Here is a 14,006-nt window from a genome sequence, read left to right as displayed (position 1 = left end):
AAAGTTGGTAGCTATCTGTTTGGCTAATACGGGCGCACGCACGTAGGCGCGTGACCCACGTATGTTGCCTGAGGGCCGCGAGGAACAAGGGAGAACAGATGCTGTGCGGCCGTCTCCTTTTACTGCTAGTGTAACTCTTAATCCAATCCCGCACGCTCGGGCACAGCGCTCTTCATTTCGACTTAAGGTGTTCATGCATCAAATCACGGGCGCGCGAGCATCATGAGGTAAAAATCACTCGCGATGATTCATACTGGGACTTAGAGAACCGCTGTAGCTATACATGCTGTTCATCTTACAAACATGAAAGTATTAGCGTAGATGGGCATGAACGTCTGTGTCGTGCCAAGTAGCACGCGTTCCCGAATGAACATCATCTGTTGGTTCGATAACAATATTCTGGTGAAGTCTTGTTGACATTCAAAATTCAACATAAGCAGGTCTGGTACACCTGTCTCATCTGCACCCTTTAACTGCACAGAGAGAGAGAGAGAGAGAGAGAGAGAGAGAGAGAGAGAGAGAGAGAGAGAGAGAGAGAGAGAAATTTATGACGCCCGTGGTACTCAGGTCTGTAGAGGTGTATTATGGTAGGACCTGAAGGACCCATTAAGGCGATGTGGATCTCCTATCCGAGCATGCGTATCGATCGTCAGCAGTACCGGGGTCTGGGCCTGCCAGCCTAGTTAAAGCCCCGCCTACGTGTATGTGTGTGTCTGTCCGCAGAAGGAAAAGAAAATGGGGTCTCGGTGTGTGTAATGATCTGTGTGTGAATAAAATGAGCAGACTACAGAGACGAAAAGGAAGATAAATTAAATTATCCCTCTGTTCCTGCAGGAGCTGCATTGCAGCCGCTGATGCTTAGCTGCCCCACGGAGGATCTGTTTCTGAGGAGGAAATGAAAGGCACTCAGACAACGAGAGAAATGGGAGAGGATGTGAGGAAGGGGTTTGGGGATCATGTTTGACTGAATGAGGTCTGGATTTAGCTGAAGATACAAGAGATAAAGTCGATTTAGCATTCATTTAATGAATAAATATTAAAAACCTTAATAATCTCAGAGTACATCCAAAAGACAGTAATACATGCACTCACTATGGAGTAGATGTCATAAAGTTGACAGACTCTTTTTAATACTTTTCACTGGTTAAATATTGGGAACAAAAAACCTGCAACATCAAAATACTAATAAAAGTCCCCAAGGTATGTTACTGCATCATTGTAAGGATCCCATCCCACAGCCAAAAACACATGAGCGGGAGCTGGAGGAGAACAAAGCAAGAAGAAGAGAAAGAGAGAGAGCTTTTGGGGGTTACAAGAAGGTGAGGAGGGTCTAAGAATGGTCTTGTTAGGTCCAGTCCTCCCTCCCCCAGGTATACCCTCCCACCTTAGCTCCTTCCATCCACCTGCTCTCATTAATACACACCTCTCACATCATTAAGACATTCGCCGCGGAATTAATAGAAAGACAGATTAAAAATAAATTAAGAAAAATGCGTTGGAGAACGCTCGCATGCACTTCATAAATCACCCGGGCAAAGGCAGGCACAGGCTCCTTATAATTAACTGCAGACTATTTATTTTATCCTGACGGTATAAATTAGAATTCAGACACACAGATTATATTAGGGGTGTCTGTCATGCGGAACTGCAGCGAGTTGTGTGGAATATTTTAAGGATACAAAGAGTAGAGCGCAGACGAAAAATGAGAAAGAGGGGGTGTGGAGGGCAGAGAGGAATATATATTCCTGTGCGCTGTGCAAAGAACACATTTTTCGATTTCGGAGAAGACAGTAACCAAAATAATACTAGGAATAAAAAATAATATACGCAAATAACACAACACTGTATTCATTCTCATGCTGGATCATACGACTATGACACAGACATGTCTGACTGAACATGCTCACATCTGTATGTGTGTGTGTGAGGCAGGCACAACACAGGCCACACACTGCCTCCTCATGGGCACTGTGCCCACACTGGCATAACAGTAAACCACACAGCCATTCAACATTTTCCCTGTATCCTAAAATAAAACTTTTATCCAAAGAGACAATGAATTCAAACTATAGACCACTTGGTTAAACAACGCTGGTCCAAAAGAACAAAATACAACCAACAGATCATTATATCCGAATCAAAATGTTAAACAAATGTCTTTAAGATTTTATTATCTATGTTAGATAACGAAATAAAACAAAATAAAGATCAACAAAACCGGAAGTGTTTCTGGACCAATGTTAACATCTTGCAATGTGGTCTATACACTTTTTCAGTATAGTAGCTATTTGTGATCCCTGGGGTCCCACCCATTGCTAATGCTAACAATTGCTAACAAAAAAGAAAACGGCAAACCCTGTAGAGTAGTTTGTCCGTTTAGGGCTACTGTAGAAACATCATGGCGAATTCCATGTAAGGGGACCTTATAGACAGAAATAGCTCATTCTAAGGTAATAAATACATAACGCTGCATCATGTGAGGTCTTTATACACCTCTGAAGACATAGTTATGTTTATTATATTGTATTTCTGTCAATAGATCCTCAAAAAAATGACATACTGGACCTCTAAAGCTGTAATCCCAAAAACGATACAATGACACAAACTAGGACATCGAACAAGGTTTGTGTTCAGTCAACCGGCATTCCGGTCCAAGGCTAAGCTATGTATTAAAATCTCATTCTTTGTGTTTGTATCCATGGCATTCGGGCCTCCAGGTGGCACACATCAGTATTGATCTCACAAAGTCTCCAGAAATCAACCGAGCTCCCAATTTGGTTATTCAGAGCAGAAGAGTCGATCAACAGCTTGGTGTCACTTTCACTAGTACTAAAGCCACATATACCCTTGACAACTGGTGTTGCGGCCCATTAAAAGGCTTTTCTCTCTGAATGTTTGTGTGCGTACCTCAAAGAGGCTTTCGTCCTCATTCCCCCTCACTCAAACACACAGAGGAGAGCAGGCTCCTCGGGAAGCGCGACACGTCCGCAGTGGCCTCCTCATGAAAGACGAAGATGCAGGCTTGTGTCCTCCTTCACATTCCTGAGTTCTGCCGGTGCATTAAGTCAATCCACTGAAGACGGGAATCTTAAAACAAACCCGGCGCTCTCAAAATCAATGACAAAAACAGACACGCAGGACCAAAGGCTCTTTACGTGCCAATTTTCTTCTGAGATTGTGAAAAACAGGCAGAAGAAAGTACTTGCTTTATTATTCTAGTGTTTGGATGAGGCCTATCAGAGGGCCGAGGGAGAGGATAATGGGTTCGGAGCCCGTCGTATCATGACCTTCACAAATCTCAAACGAAACTTTTCTTATGTGTGCAGTCTCATTTCGCCGCATGGTACAGTTTGCACACTCCAAAAAGTGTCATAGACCACAACGCACAACTAAAAAGGCCAAAAAACCCTCGCAAACCCGATTCACAGCCTGAGATCTGATACAAAATCTCATTTCATACATACAACCGATCTTCACACATACATTTTGGCTGATTCAATCATTACCACTTTCTATATTCATGCTGTGGTAAGGGTCCCACAAAAACCTTTCAATTTGGATGCCAAATACATACGCCATCCGAAAAAGCATCAAAACCGCAGCCGTGTATTGAACGCACTTGAAAAATAGCCTCCATCGTATGATTCACAGCCTGAGATCTGACACACGATCAGACTCATTTCTCAAAGCTCCGATGCCGAAAGAGATGGTCGTTCTCTTCTTCTCCTTCAAGCCGGGAGAGTAACTCAGTCTGAAGAAAATAAATACGCACTTATTACATTCTACACACCGCGTACGTTCACCTCCGTAATGTATTGCGGAGAGCGGCCAATGCACGCTGAGGTGAAGAATGAGAATGCAGAGTCAGAGCAAAAAGCGACAATGAGACGGGGTGAGAAAGAAATGTTCAGGAGCTTACAGCATCTTGCTTGCTACACACTGCTTTACGACTTAACTGCTGTATTCTGAGAGATGTGTATTAGAAAGAACATCATCTTGGGTAAGATTCATATTTTTACAATGTCTGAAACAGACATAATAACTGTTGTATCGTATGTTTTGCCCAAAAATCACCATCAAAACTTAAAGCTGATAATGCTGCGTTCTAGGCCGGTATACAGGAGTAAGACGGCAACAAGGCAAACCTAAATTCAATGTTTGTTTTTGCCAAGATGTCTTCTAGTCGGATTCTAAAAGAAGCACTTCTTTCGCTTCGCTGCCTATAATACCCCACAATCCCATGCTAAAAAATGATCCGATGGAGCAGTTCATTTATTAAAAGTACATTTATCTACTTTTAGGCATTTAATCACTAAATATTTTCTTGGCATCTCAAAAACTGACTTGCATTTGTGTTAGATCAAGACATTTCATCACAGTGCCTTGGAAGCTGATGTAAAACCTAAACGCTGGTCTGCTTCCTTAAGATCTACCTTCATAAATAAAAGACTGTTTAGTGATGGACTGACTCAGAGGTGAAGCAGCGAGAAAGCTGTCTTAGGTTTCAGCCACAAAAAAATAACATGTCAGCCATCAAACGGCAGTGCACACACGCCAGCAGTTCCACCCATAACCAGTAGGTGTCTCTCTTTCACTGTGCATGACCCCCAGTCCTATCTCCCACCCACCAAAGGCCCCTCCCCTCCTGAAAATCCCCTTCTCCACATAATATATACACCATCATTTGAAAATGGCAGCTTTTTGAAAATTCACCTTGATTATCAGACATTAAAAGTGACTTGAGCGGCGCTGAGTGTCTGGTTGGGGAGATGGCTGCAGACAGCCGAACAATGCGACGGGCGCGGCATTAACGCCTCGCTGGGCCGTGCAGCCGCGCAAGGGAGAGGCAGCTCTTTGTTCTCCCCCTCATCCAATTATTTTTAACGCGCGCCTCTTTCACAACAAGAGAGAATTTAATTTTAATGCACTCTGTATAAAAAAGCACCACGAAATACATTCTTTAGAAAGGAAGAAAGAATATGGATGAGGTTAGGAATTAATCAGGGTGCATGCAGACCCAGGGTACGAGGTGCAAGCATTGCTTTGCAAAAACTTACATTCATTACCGTTTCTCCTTAAAATGAGTCGCACGCCGCAGAGAAGCATAACACAAAGTTGGGGGGAAGCCATGCGTGTTGCATTCGTGCTCGGAGAAGAAAGCTAGAAAAACACAAACAAACAATAAAAAGATCCAGGATTCAAGATAAATGGGTTTGAAGATAAAAAAGGCATGAACTCTTGTAGGAAGGTATGCGCCCAAATATTTTTCTAATTGGACGAGCACTTTATCTTGCTGTCAGTGAGGTTATAAAAATGCGGCAGTTCCCAGAAGGAAAGCAGCAGCTCTATAGCCGACCCTTTATTACTGCACGCCGGTGTCTGATATATGCTCCCGAGTTAACCTTTCATCTGAGCCCAACACACACGCATGCACATACACAGTGGTGCATGTTTTATGCAGAAATGCACCAAAATAGAGGAGTGTGTGCCGAAAGCAACACTGCAGTGTTGTAGCGAGCTCGCAATATGGGACTGCAGCCAAATAAAAGGCGAAAACACATAGTAAATCATATGCCACATTAATATACCGCAGCTGTAAGGATGCAATCATGCACACAAACACGCACCCACACCGATTCAAGCTGACAGAAAAAGCAAATTAGAATCCGGCGTGTTCAGGCGCAGGGCTGCTGCCATCTTAGCCGCAGTACGGCCAATTTTCTCAGCGGTATGAAATGATTGTTTTTTTCTTATCAGCGTCGAGGCAGCATCTACAGCAGTGAGAATTTCAAATGAAAAGCCCTTAGTTTTTGTCCCCGGGAACACAAAATAGACAAACAACCGAGCGGGCGCACACACGCGCTAAATTAGATCTTCAGTTCTGGGGTAGGCAACTAACCGCTTGTGTGTAAGCTTCGCTCTGCGGCACAGCGAAAGCAATTCTCGGGAGATGGTAAAATTAAAGGGCAGAATCCAGCCTGTTTATGGTTCGCACTCCGCTCGCTTCTCAATCAAATGTTTTATTAAGCAATCATTCGGCACTCTCCCGCTCCTAACTCTCCTCCGCCGGAGAAAGGAGGGGATGGGGGGGCGAGGGGGCTTGAAAAGCTGCAGGTACCCGCTGACCCCCACTTCCTCAGCTGCCCACAGATACTGGACTGAACAAAGCTGATTGCTCCCACCTGGAGTCAGAGTGACTGTTCACCTCCCTCCACAAGGGTACAAGCGGTCCCAGAGCTACCCCGAGAGAACAGAGGGTAACAGAGAGGGTCCAACATGACCTGTTTTACACATCTTCCAATCGCAAATGAAGCAAGAAAATTGGCTTTAAACTGTAAAAAATGATTATCATCATACACGGATTACATCTCTGAGTAAGATGTCACCTGTCTCCAAAATGTGATAACCCATCGTGATCTTATTCTTATCTTCTCTAATTTTGGTAGCATTAACGTGGGGACTGATTTGTTTAGCTCACTGAAATGTGGAAAACATCTGTCATAAACTCTCATGTCTTTTGAAACCTTACATCAGAACACAAAAGGACTTTACAGCAGATACAGCTGGAGTGAATGGTGACCACAGCTCTCACGCATAACATTTAAAAGCAAGAACTTAAGATCCTTTTCCATCTATATACTGGTTTACAACCAGTACATGCCATTAGAGGAATACAGTTCATAAGTCATACTTGTATGGTATTTCCTTTAGTGCTTTTTGTCCATTATAAAGCTTGCTATTCCCCATCCACTTTTTTTTTGCAACAGGAACATATTTAAGATTCTTTCCACAGAAGTTAGGTCTTGCTGTTCCATACAACGAAAGTGAGAAGTAATTGAGTCCATTATTACCATTATGCCTTAAATGTTCTTTTGTGTTCTACCAAAGTCCATTTACAGAAATTGTGCCACTCTGCAACGGGCAGTTATTTATGTCGAAGGAAGTCTACAGTCCTATCTACTTGAATGGGGGATTAATGGGGGGATAAATTAAACAACATATTAAGCAGCATATTTCTTTATGAACCAATAATTAAACCAGACATTAACTGTACCATAACTTGAGTTTGCTACGCTTAAATTACATTAAACATCACCTTTCTCGAGGTCGCTTCATTTACTGCGTGTGCGCAGGGGCTGATAAGCGCCTCATGTTTTATCCTATGACATAAAACACAAATTATAACCCGCTTTTTTTAAGCCTTATTTTGTCTTAAAAACAGCGGTTGCTAACAAGTTGTTAAAAGTGACTACATCCTTCGGCGGGGACGTTTGACGTCATCGCGCATATAAAGCTCAAAAATAGTGCTGCATGGGCACAGATCTCTTAAAACGTAGATGCGGATTAATTAACAGAGTAATTAATAACCAGGGAACATATTTTTTATAAAAACTTTAAAAGGCTTGGTGGTGATAACGTTGATATCAAGAGACCTTAAGTGTATTTATTTTATAGCTTAAATGTTGTGTTAATTTGTAAACATTATATAGATAGACAAAACATGTAAACATCATAAACCTTTGTTAATCACAGAGTTTATTTTTTGCGATCTTCCAAAAGTCTATTGGAAAATGTATAGGCTTTTAGTCGAGGGACCCAGCGCAGCGCTTACTTCCGGGTTCGCCTGCAAAAATACGTATTCCTCCCCATTCAATTCATTGTAATAGCAGTGGCTCACCTTGTTAATATTAATATCTTTCTTCTAATCAAGAAAGAAATGTCATACAGATGCCTTAGGGTGAGGTGAACTATCTAAAAAAGAAATTTACGGACTGCATCATGTGGCACTTTTGTTGTCAGGGTGACATTGAGAGGATGGGGTGAGCCTGACAGCGGGGTACAAATTAAAAACGTGGGACAGTAAAAAGAAAAGAAAAAAAAGAAAGTTACCTGCTGACTGACTGAACTATGCTGGAATTTTAGCCTGGACAGTTCCTCTTCCAGCTGCTGGACCCGCTCATGTGCCTGTGGAGATATGTGAGCAAAGATCATTATATTCACATCACATATGTTGATCATCAAATGCAGAAATATTTTGAGAGGGAGAGTATAGCCAGAGCAAAGATGGTAGCTCAGAACAAACAGAGGAGTGAGAAAATGGCTGCAGTGTTCTGTCATAATGAGAAGCGGAGGTGTGTGTGTGTCGGGCTCCCTCGCTCTGCTCTCATCACATCTGCTGTCAGTAATCTGTTCCTGAGCCAGCAGTGCTGGGATTAAGTGCATGCTGCAGATAGAGGATGCATGCGTCATTGAAACACACAAGACTGACACACACAATGCCGCCGGTGACTAATAATACAACCACAATAGCAGCTTCATTTCGATGTGAAAATTATTGTTGCTCAGAAGATGGAAGTGTGAGAAGCGTGAGGGCTCCAGATTACTTTAACATTAGATACGAGGGTCTGAAAAACTGTCCTATGATGACAGCTTAAGCCATAACGGTTTTAAAGAAACAGCAAATTAATTACTAAACACGTATAATGTACTTCAAAACATAAGAACAAAAATCCCAAAACTTAAAAAAGACATACTATGCCTGCCAAGGTACATTATGCACCATAAAATATGTAAAATTCAGAAAATGAACCATGGTTTAACGATGGTAACTGCTTTAAGTAAAACTATATCAGGAACATATTTACTATGGTCTCACCACAATAATAATATAATTTACCCATTGTAATTGCCAAAGATGAATATACATTGTAAACAATCTACAACAAACGTGCCAATTTTTTAAAGGGTTCCGAAGCCATATAACAGCTTTATGTAAGAACCAAAATGTAAATTTAGGTCTGATCATTTCACAAAGCCATTGTACAACTTTAGAACATAAAAGTAATAAATGTGAACAAGCCACATTTTTAACTTTTCAAAGCTTGACACTTCATGGCTATACATTTTTGACTTTAGATATATAGTAAACAGAATTTAAAATGATTCTTTCTTCGTTTCACAGAAACACAAAATAAAACCGGTTTAAAATGAAATGAGGGTGGATAAATGATAGAATTTTCATTTTTAGGTGAACTATTCTTTTCAGAAGCGATATGACGTCCACGTGTGAAAATGAAAGGTCCGACTCTTGGTGAGGATTTATGGGCATTACTGCAGAACTAAATGTTAAAGAGGCTTCTGAATAAGGGGAATTTTAAAGAACCAAATCATGAACAAAAGATGATCCAGTAGTCACACATAATAAGAATATACTGTAGCACGTATGGGCTCCCATTGATATTCAGACAGAGAGATCAAAAACTTTTTCATGCAGCAGACTCTCTTCAAGGAAACCAGAAAAGAGATCTGATATACCAGCCTTTATTCAGACAAAACGGAGAGAAAGAACCTGGTAATTGGATTTTCTTAAAATAAAGAAAAATAACAAAACTTATGACTTATTCATAAAATTTAGTCATAAAACTTAATTTATTTTAATTTAACTTTTTCAACACAAAATGTTCATTAATGTAATTAAATAAATTCATATTTTATAAACAACTTGGCTAAAAGAAACAGCAATTTTTGCAACATTAAAAAGACCCCAAAAACTATACTTCAAACTGAACTAAACCTACTGAAAAGACAGCTTTATAGCAAAAAATATCATGAAATACATCCTTTCAGTTTTCATTGTAAACATCTGCCTAAACGCATGGATATGGTGTCTTAATGGTGAGAACTCCGGAACCAAAACTCAAAATCCTTGTAATTTCAGAAGACAGCTCAGTAAAATAAGTGAAGGTCAACTGGATAAAGTGAAGGGAATTTATCAGAGTAATGACTCCCAGACCATGGGGACGTTTTCATTTTGACCAAAGAATAAAACCAAACAGCAGATGGTGAATAAAAGGCAGATTACAGTTTAAACATTATGTCATGATTATTTACAAAAAAGTAAAATGATATCCTCCCTGGATTTTTGCAGACATTCATATCAATACTATATATTATAATGATATTTAATTAATATAATGGCATTGTACATTGCAGTTCAGTATCAAACCAATGGTATAGACATCATCAGTATGCCAAATGTGTTGGCGGCATATATCAAAGTATTCGAAATGTTTAATCTTTTTAGTACTACCACAGTCTTTTATTTGTCTCGCTCTCATTTTAGCATATGGTGCTCTTTCAAATGGATTTCCTGTTTCTGTGCATCTTTGAACTTAAATAATACTGTGGTCCAAACAAGACATTGCTCCACAGCGACTGTCAACCTACAAGGCGGCAACGGACACAAGAAACATTTCTTTTCTGACATTTATGCCTTTTGCAGACACTTATCGAAAATGACCAGAAGTGAATTCAATTTCTTTTATTAGTATGTGTTTCCATGGAGTTCGAACCCATGAGATTGCATTGCTACTGTACTCTAGTAAACACTCAAAATAAGGGAAAAGAAGCTTGATTTAAGGATGCACAGAGACACGCTCATTCCAACCTTTGCTGGGGTGACCTTGCTGCAATCAGTCCCATGGAGCTCTTATTTCTCAGCTATGATCAGACTCACTCACTAAGGCCTGACCTTTTCTCAGCGGCCCCTCAACCATGGTATAACTCAAATATACAACCCAAACCCCCCGGAGAGAGACATCTGCTGGGGCACAGAACTGTGGCCACACAGGTTAATGAGCAGTGTTGGGCAAGTTACTCTGAAAAAGTTATTAATTACTAATATTCATTAGTGTAATTAGATAAATGTACAATTACTCTCTCCAAAAAGTATTTAATAACTTATTACTAATTACTTTCTATATCCTATATAACCCTTGATCCGTTAAGTGAATCAAGGATAGACTTGAAACTTTAACTTTGAATTTTGATGCCAATTCCACTATTGCGCACACAAATATTACACAAAGTATTTAGTATAATTACATCAGAAATGAATATAATTAAATTACAGAAAAATTAAAGTAATCCCTTACTTTTTCAAGAGGAAAGTAATTCAATTACAGTAACTCATTATTTAGTGACTAGTTACACCCAACACTGTTAATGAAAGAGAAAGCGCATTGGCACAAACATGTGCAAACAAGCTGGAACATTTTTAAATACACATAATGTATCTTCTCTTTAAATTGCACATACTGTAATTGAAAAACTTTCTTTTGACAAGGGGTTAATGCACCAATCCATCAATATACTTTTGGTCAACTGGCTTTAACCAACAGTAATTTCCTATATGGATATAATCAAAGAAATAACTTTGGGTGACCTTCCTCCTTCCGAGGGAAACTACATTTCGCAATGACAAAATAGTTATAGGTGACACTAAGGTACGCTCCTTTACAAGTTATTAGTCTATAGACTATTATTTAAAAACCAAATGTACTGTAAAGGACTCTGACGTTTGGCAATTAACTTTTTTACTAAAGCCCTTCACCCCGTGAATTACAGTAGCCTACCCTCAATGCTGATTCAATAACTTTATTCATACAGTGGAATGTGAAGAGAAGACGTTTAGTGCTGCACCGTTGGCGATTTTCAGTCACCTGTGTTTCGACTCAAATGTTTGAATATTGTGATTCATCTTGGAGCTTGATCGTGAGAACTTTTGAAAATGCCTAGAGGGAGAATGAATCATCGAGGTCACTTATGTGGGTGGAAACTTTTGAGCTCATTTGTCCTTTTCTCTGAATTCAGCACCTGAACGGTGATACTTCTGCAGCCTTCTGGTTTCCTGAAATGTTTCATTCTCCACCTGCACCTGCAATAAATGCTCTTTCACCTCACCCATACAGAAGGCTCTCATATTTTACTAAAAGGAACTCTCAACAGCCATGTTTAAGTTCCACAAAACAACGTGTAACACAGCTTTGCTACAGTGGCGTCTTCCGCTTGTGCGTGAAGCTGCATCCATGGCAGTTTGTGTCAGTGTAAAGTCCAGAACTGTTTTCGACAAATAAACCAGAAGTACCATAAACAACATACAAAAATAAAAGTACAAACATAGAAATATATATCTATGTATCTTCTAAAGTTTTCTGTCTTTTTTATGTGAATGCACAAGCAAACAAAGTGATGCATTTGATATTAGGGAGGAATGATTGATAAAGCAGCAAAAACTGAATTAAAATAAATATGTTCCCATCGCAGTAAACTGCTGCTACAGGGTAGGAAAAATGAGACTGTTTGTTCTCTAAAGCTCCCCCCAACAGGTCTGCCATGATGCCTAGAGACAGGTGACACAGCCACTGGTGACGGACAGCACTGGCCTGGACTCTGATTGGTCAGCGGTTTTATCCAGGAAGGGAGGGCTTGGAGTCCCACTGCAGCAAACATTAGCTTACTGCTGTGCCTGCCAGCTAATATACTAAAAACCTTAGTTTTCATTCTGATTACACATCTGATAGTGTGCATTTAAATTATGGAAAATACTTTACAACTTGAGATATTTGCAATACATATTTTGTGCCGTAGACAGCTAGATAATAAAAAGTGTATTAGGAAGTCTTATCCAAGTCATTTTTATCCAAGAAACAGAACTTTGTTATATCTCATGTGACTCTAGAATTTTAGAAGAGATCTTCACATGATAACAAAATGATTAGCCAATTAACTCATCAACCTTAAGTCAATGAAATTTTAAATATTTTATGAGCTAATTTTTACCGAAAGCAGACCTTATATGAGGAATGGCAGTTTACTTTCGATTTTATAGGGTAAGAAACAGCGTTCAAATGTCACAAACAGGCAATTTGGTGTAATCATTTTTAAATATGTCATATGAAGAGATTGGTTCCAAAATGAGATAACTCTTTTTTTATCATGTTTTTATTATGTTATCATGTTTTATTGTGTTTTATTGTGCTAGTTATCTGTATTTTTTTGTTATTATGGCTTCAACCAAAACAAAACACTCAACTTTGATTGATATTATTTGAATGCACAATAAAAAACATGATTTTTGAAAATGTTTAAAACGGAGTTATCTCACCAAACTCTTCATATTTAATTAAAAGACATAAAATGATTTGCTGCATCCGGTTTACCGTTTGTTTTAGTTTTGAGAAGTTGTTATCTGGGAATAACGAACCTGCAAATGTTGTGACTGGCCAATCAGATTCAAGCATTTCAACAAGCCGTGTAATAAAAATATATGTAAAGTATTTTAATAAAAAAATCTTTTTTTTAAATATTTCCTGCTCAATTAGTACAGGAAAAACATCTGGAACCAGATCATACTTAAAACTGAGGAATTTCTCACTCTCTAGTTGTTCCAAATCTGTATACATTAATGTTTCTGGTGAACACAGAGAAATATATTTGGAAGAATGCTTGTAACCAAACAGTTCTTGGACGCCACTGACAACCATAGTAGGAAAAATGACAATGGTAGTCAAAAGTGCACCAGAACTGTTTGCTCTTAACATTGTTCAAAATATCTTCTTTTGTGTTCAACAGACCAAAAAAATGTGAAAGTAATTTTTCCTACTATGGTAGTCAATGGGGTCTAATAACTATTTCGTTACAAGCATTCTTCCAAATATATTTCCCTGTGTTCATCAGAACAAAAAAATATAGATTTGGAACAACTCGAAGGTGAGTAAATAATGACAGAATTTTTGGGTGAACTGTCCCTTTAAGTCTCCTGAGCTATAAACTATCAACATCCGAGCAATAAAACTGTCCTCTGGAATGGTTTAGTAAAGCATGTCTGTGACATGAACAGCCTGGTAATCAATTAATGATTGACTAAAACATTGTTCTCAAGGTCTTTCACCTCTAGTGACACAGTACACCAAGACATCTTCCCTGGGATCCATCAGCATGTGCCAAAAATAAATAAGGGAAACGCTTTAGACAGATACAGCCAGCTGCTTATCACATGTGACCCACAGTCTACTAACACACCTGAGTTAACAGCATCACCTGAACAAACAGAGCTTCTTTGGCACACAAAAACAGAATTCTGACTCAGTCACAGAGATATACAGTAGGTATTTTCTAGACAGCAGAGAGATTAAACGAAGAGCAAAATCAGCGACATTTCAAAA

General features: G+C 39.4%; 1 protein-coding gene across 2 annotated transcripts in view; it reads right to left on the bottom strand.

Moving 5' to 3' along the window:
- LOC130427330 (polyamine-modulated factor 1-binding protein 1) overlaps nt 1-14,006 on the bottom strand; it is a 149,096-nt gene that overhangs the window by 51,329 nt on the left and 83,761 nt on the right. For both annotated transcript variants that reach the window (XM_056754711.1, XM_056754720.1), the window contains exon 11: nt 7,891-7,965. In XM_056754711.1, the coding sequence (XP_056610689.1) occupies nt 7,891-7,965 (75 nt within the window). The remainder of the gene's footprint in view (nt 1-7,890; nt 7,966-14,006) is intronic.

This window comes from Triplophysa dalaica, chromosome 1 (assembly GCF_015846415.1).
Source record: "Triplophysa dalaica isolate WHDGS20190420 chromosome 1, ASM1584641v1, whole genome shotgun sequence".
In the NCBI taxonomy this organism is placed as follows: Eukaryota; Metazoa; Chordata; class Actinopteri; order Cypriniformes; family Nemacheilidae; genus Triplophysa; species Triplophysa dalaica.
Note: the sequence above shows the minus strand (reverse complement) of the source record. Positions and strands in the feature narration are given on the sequence as shown.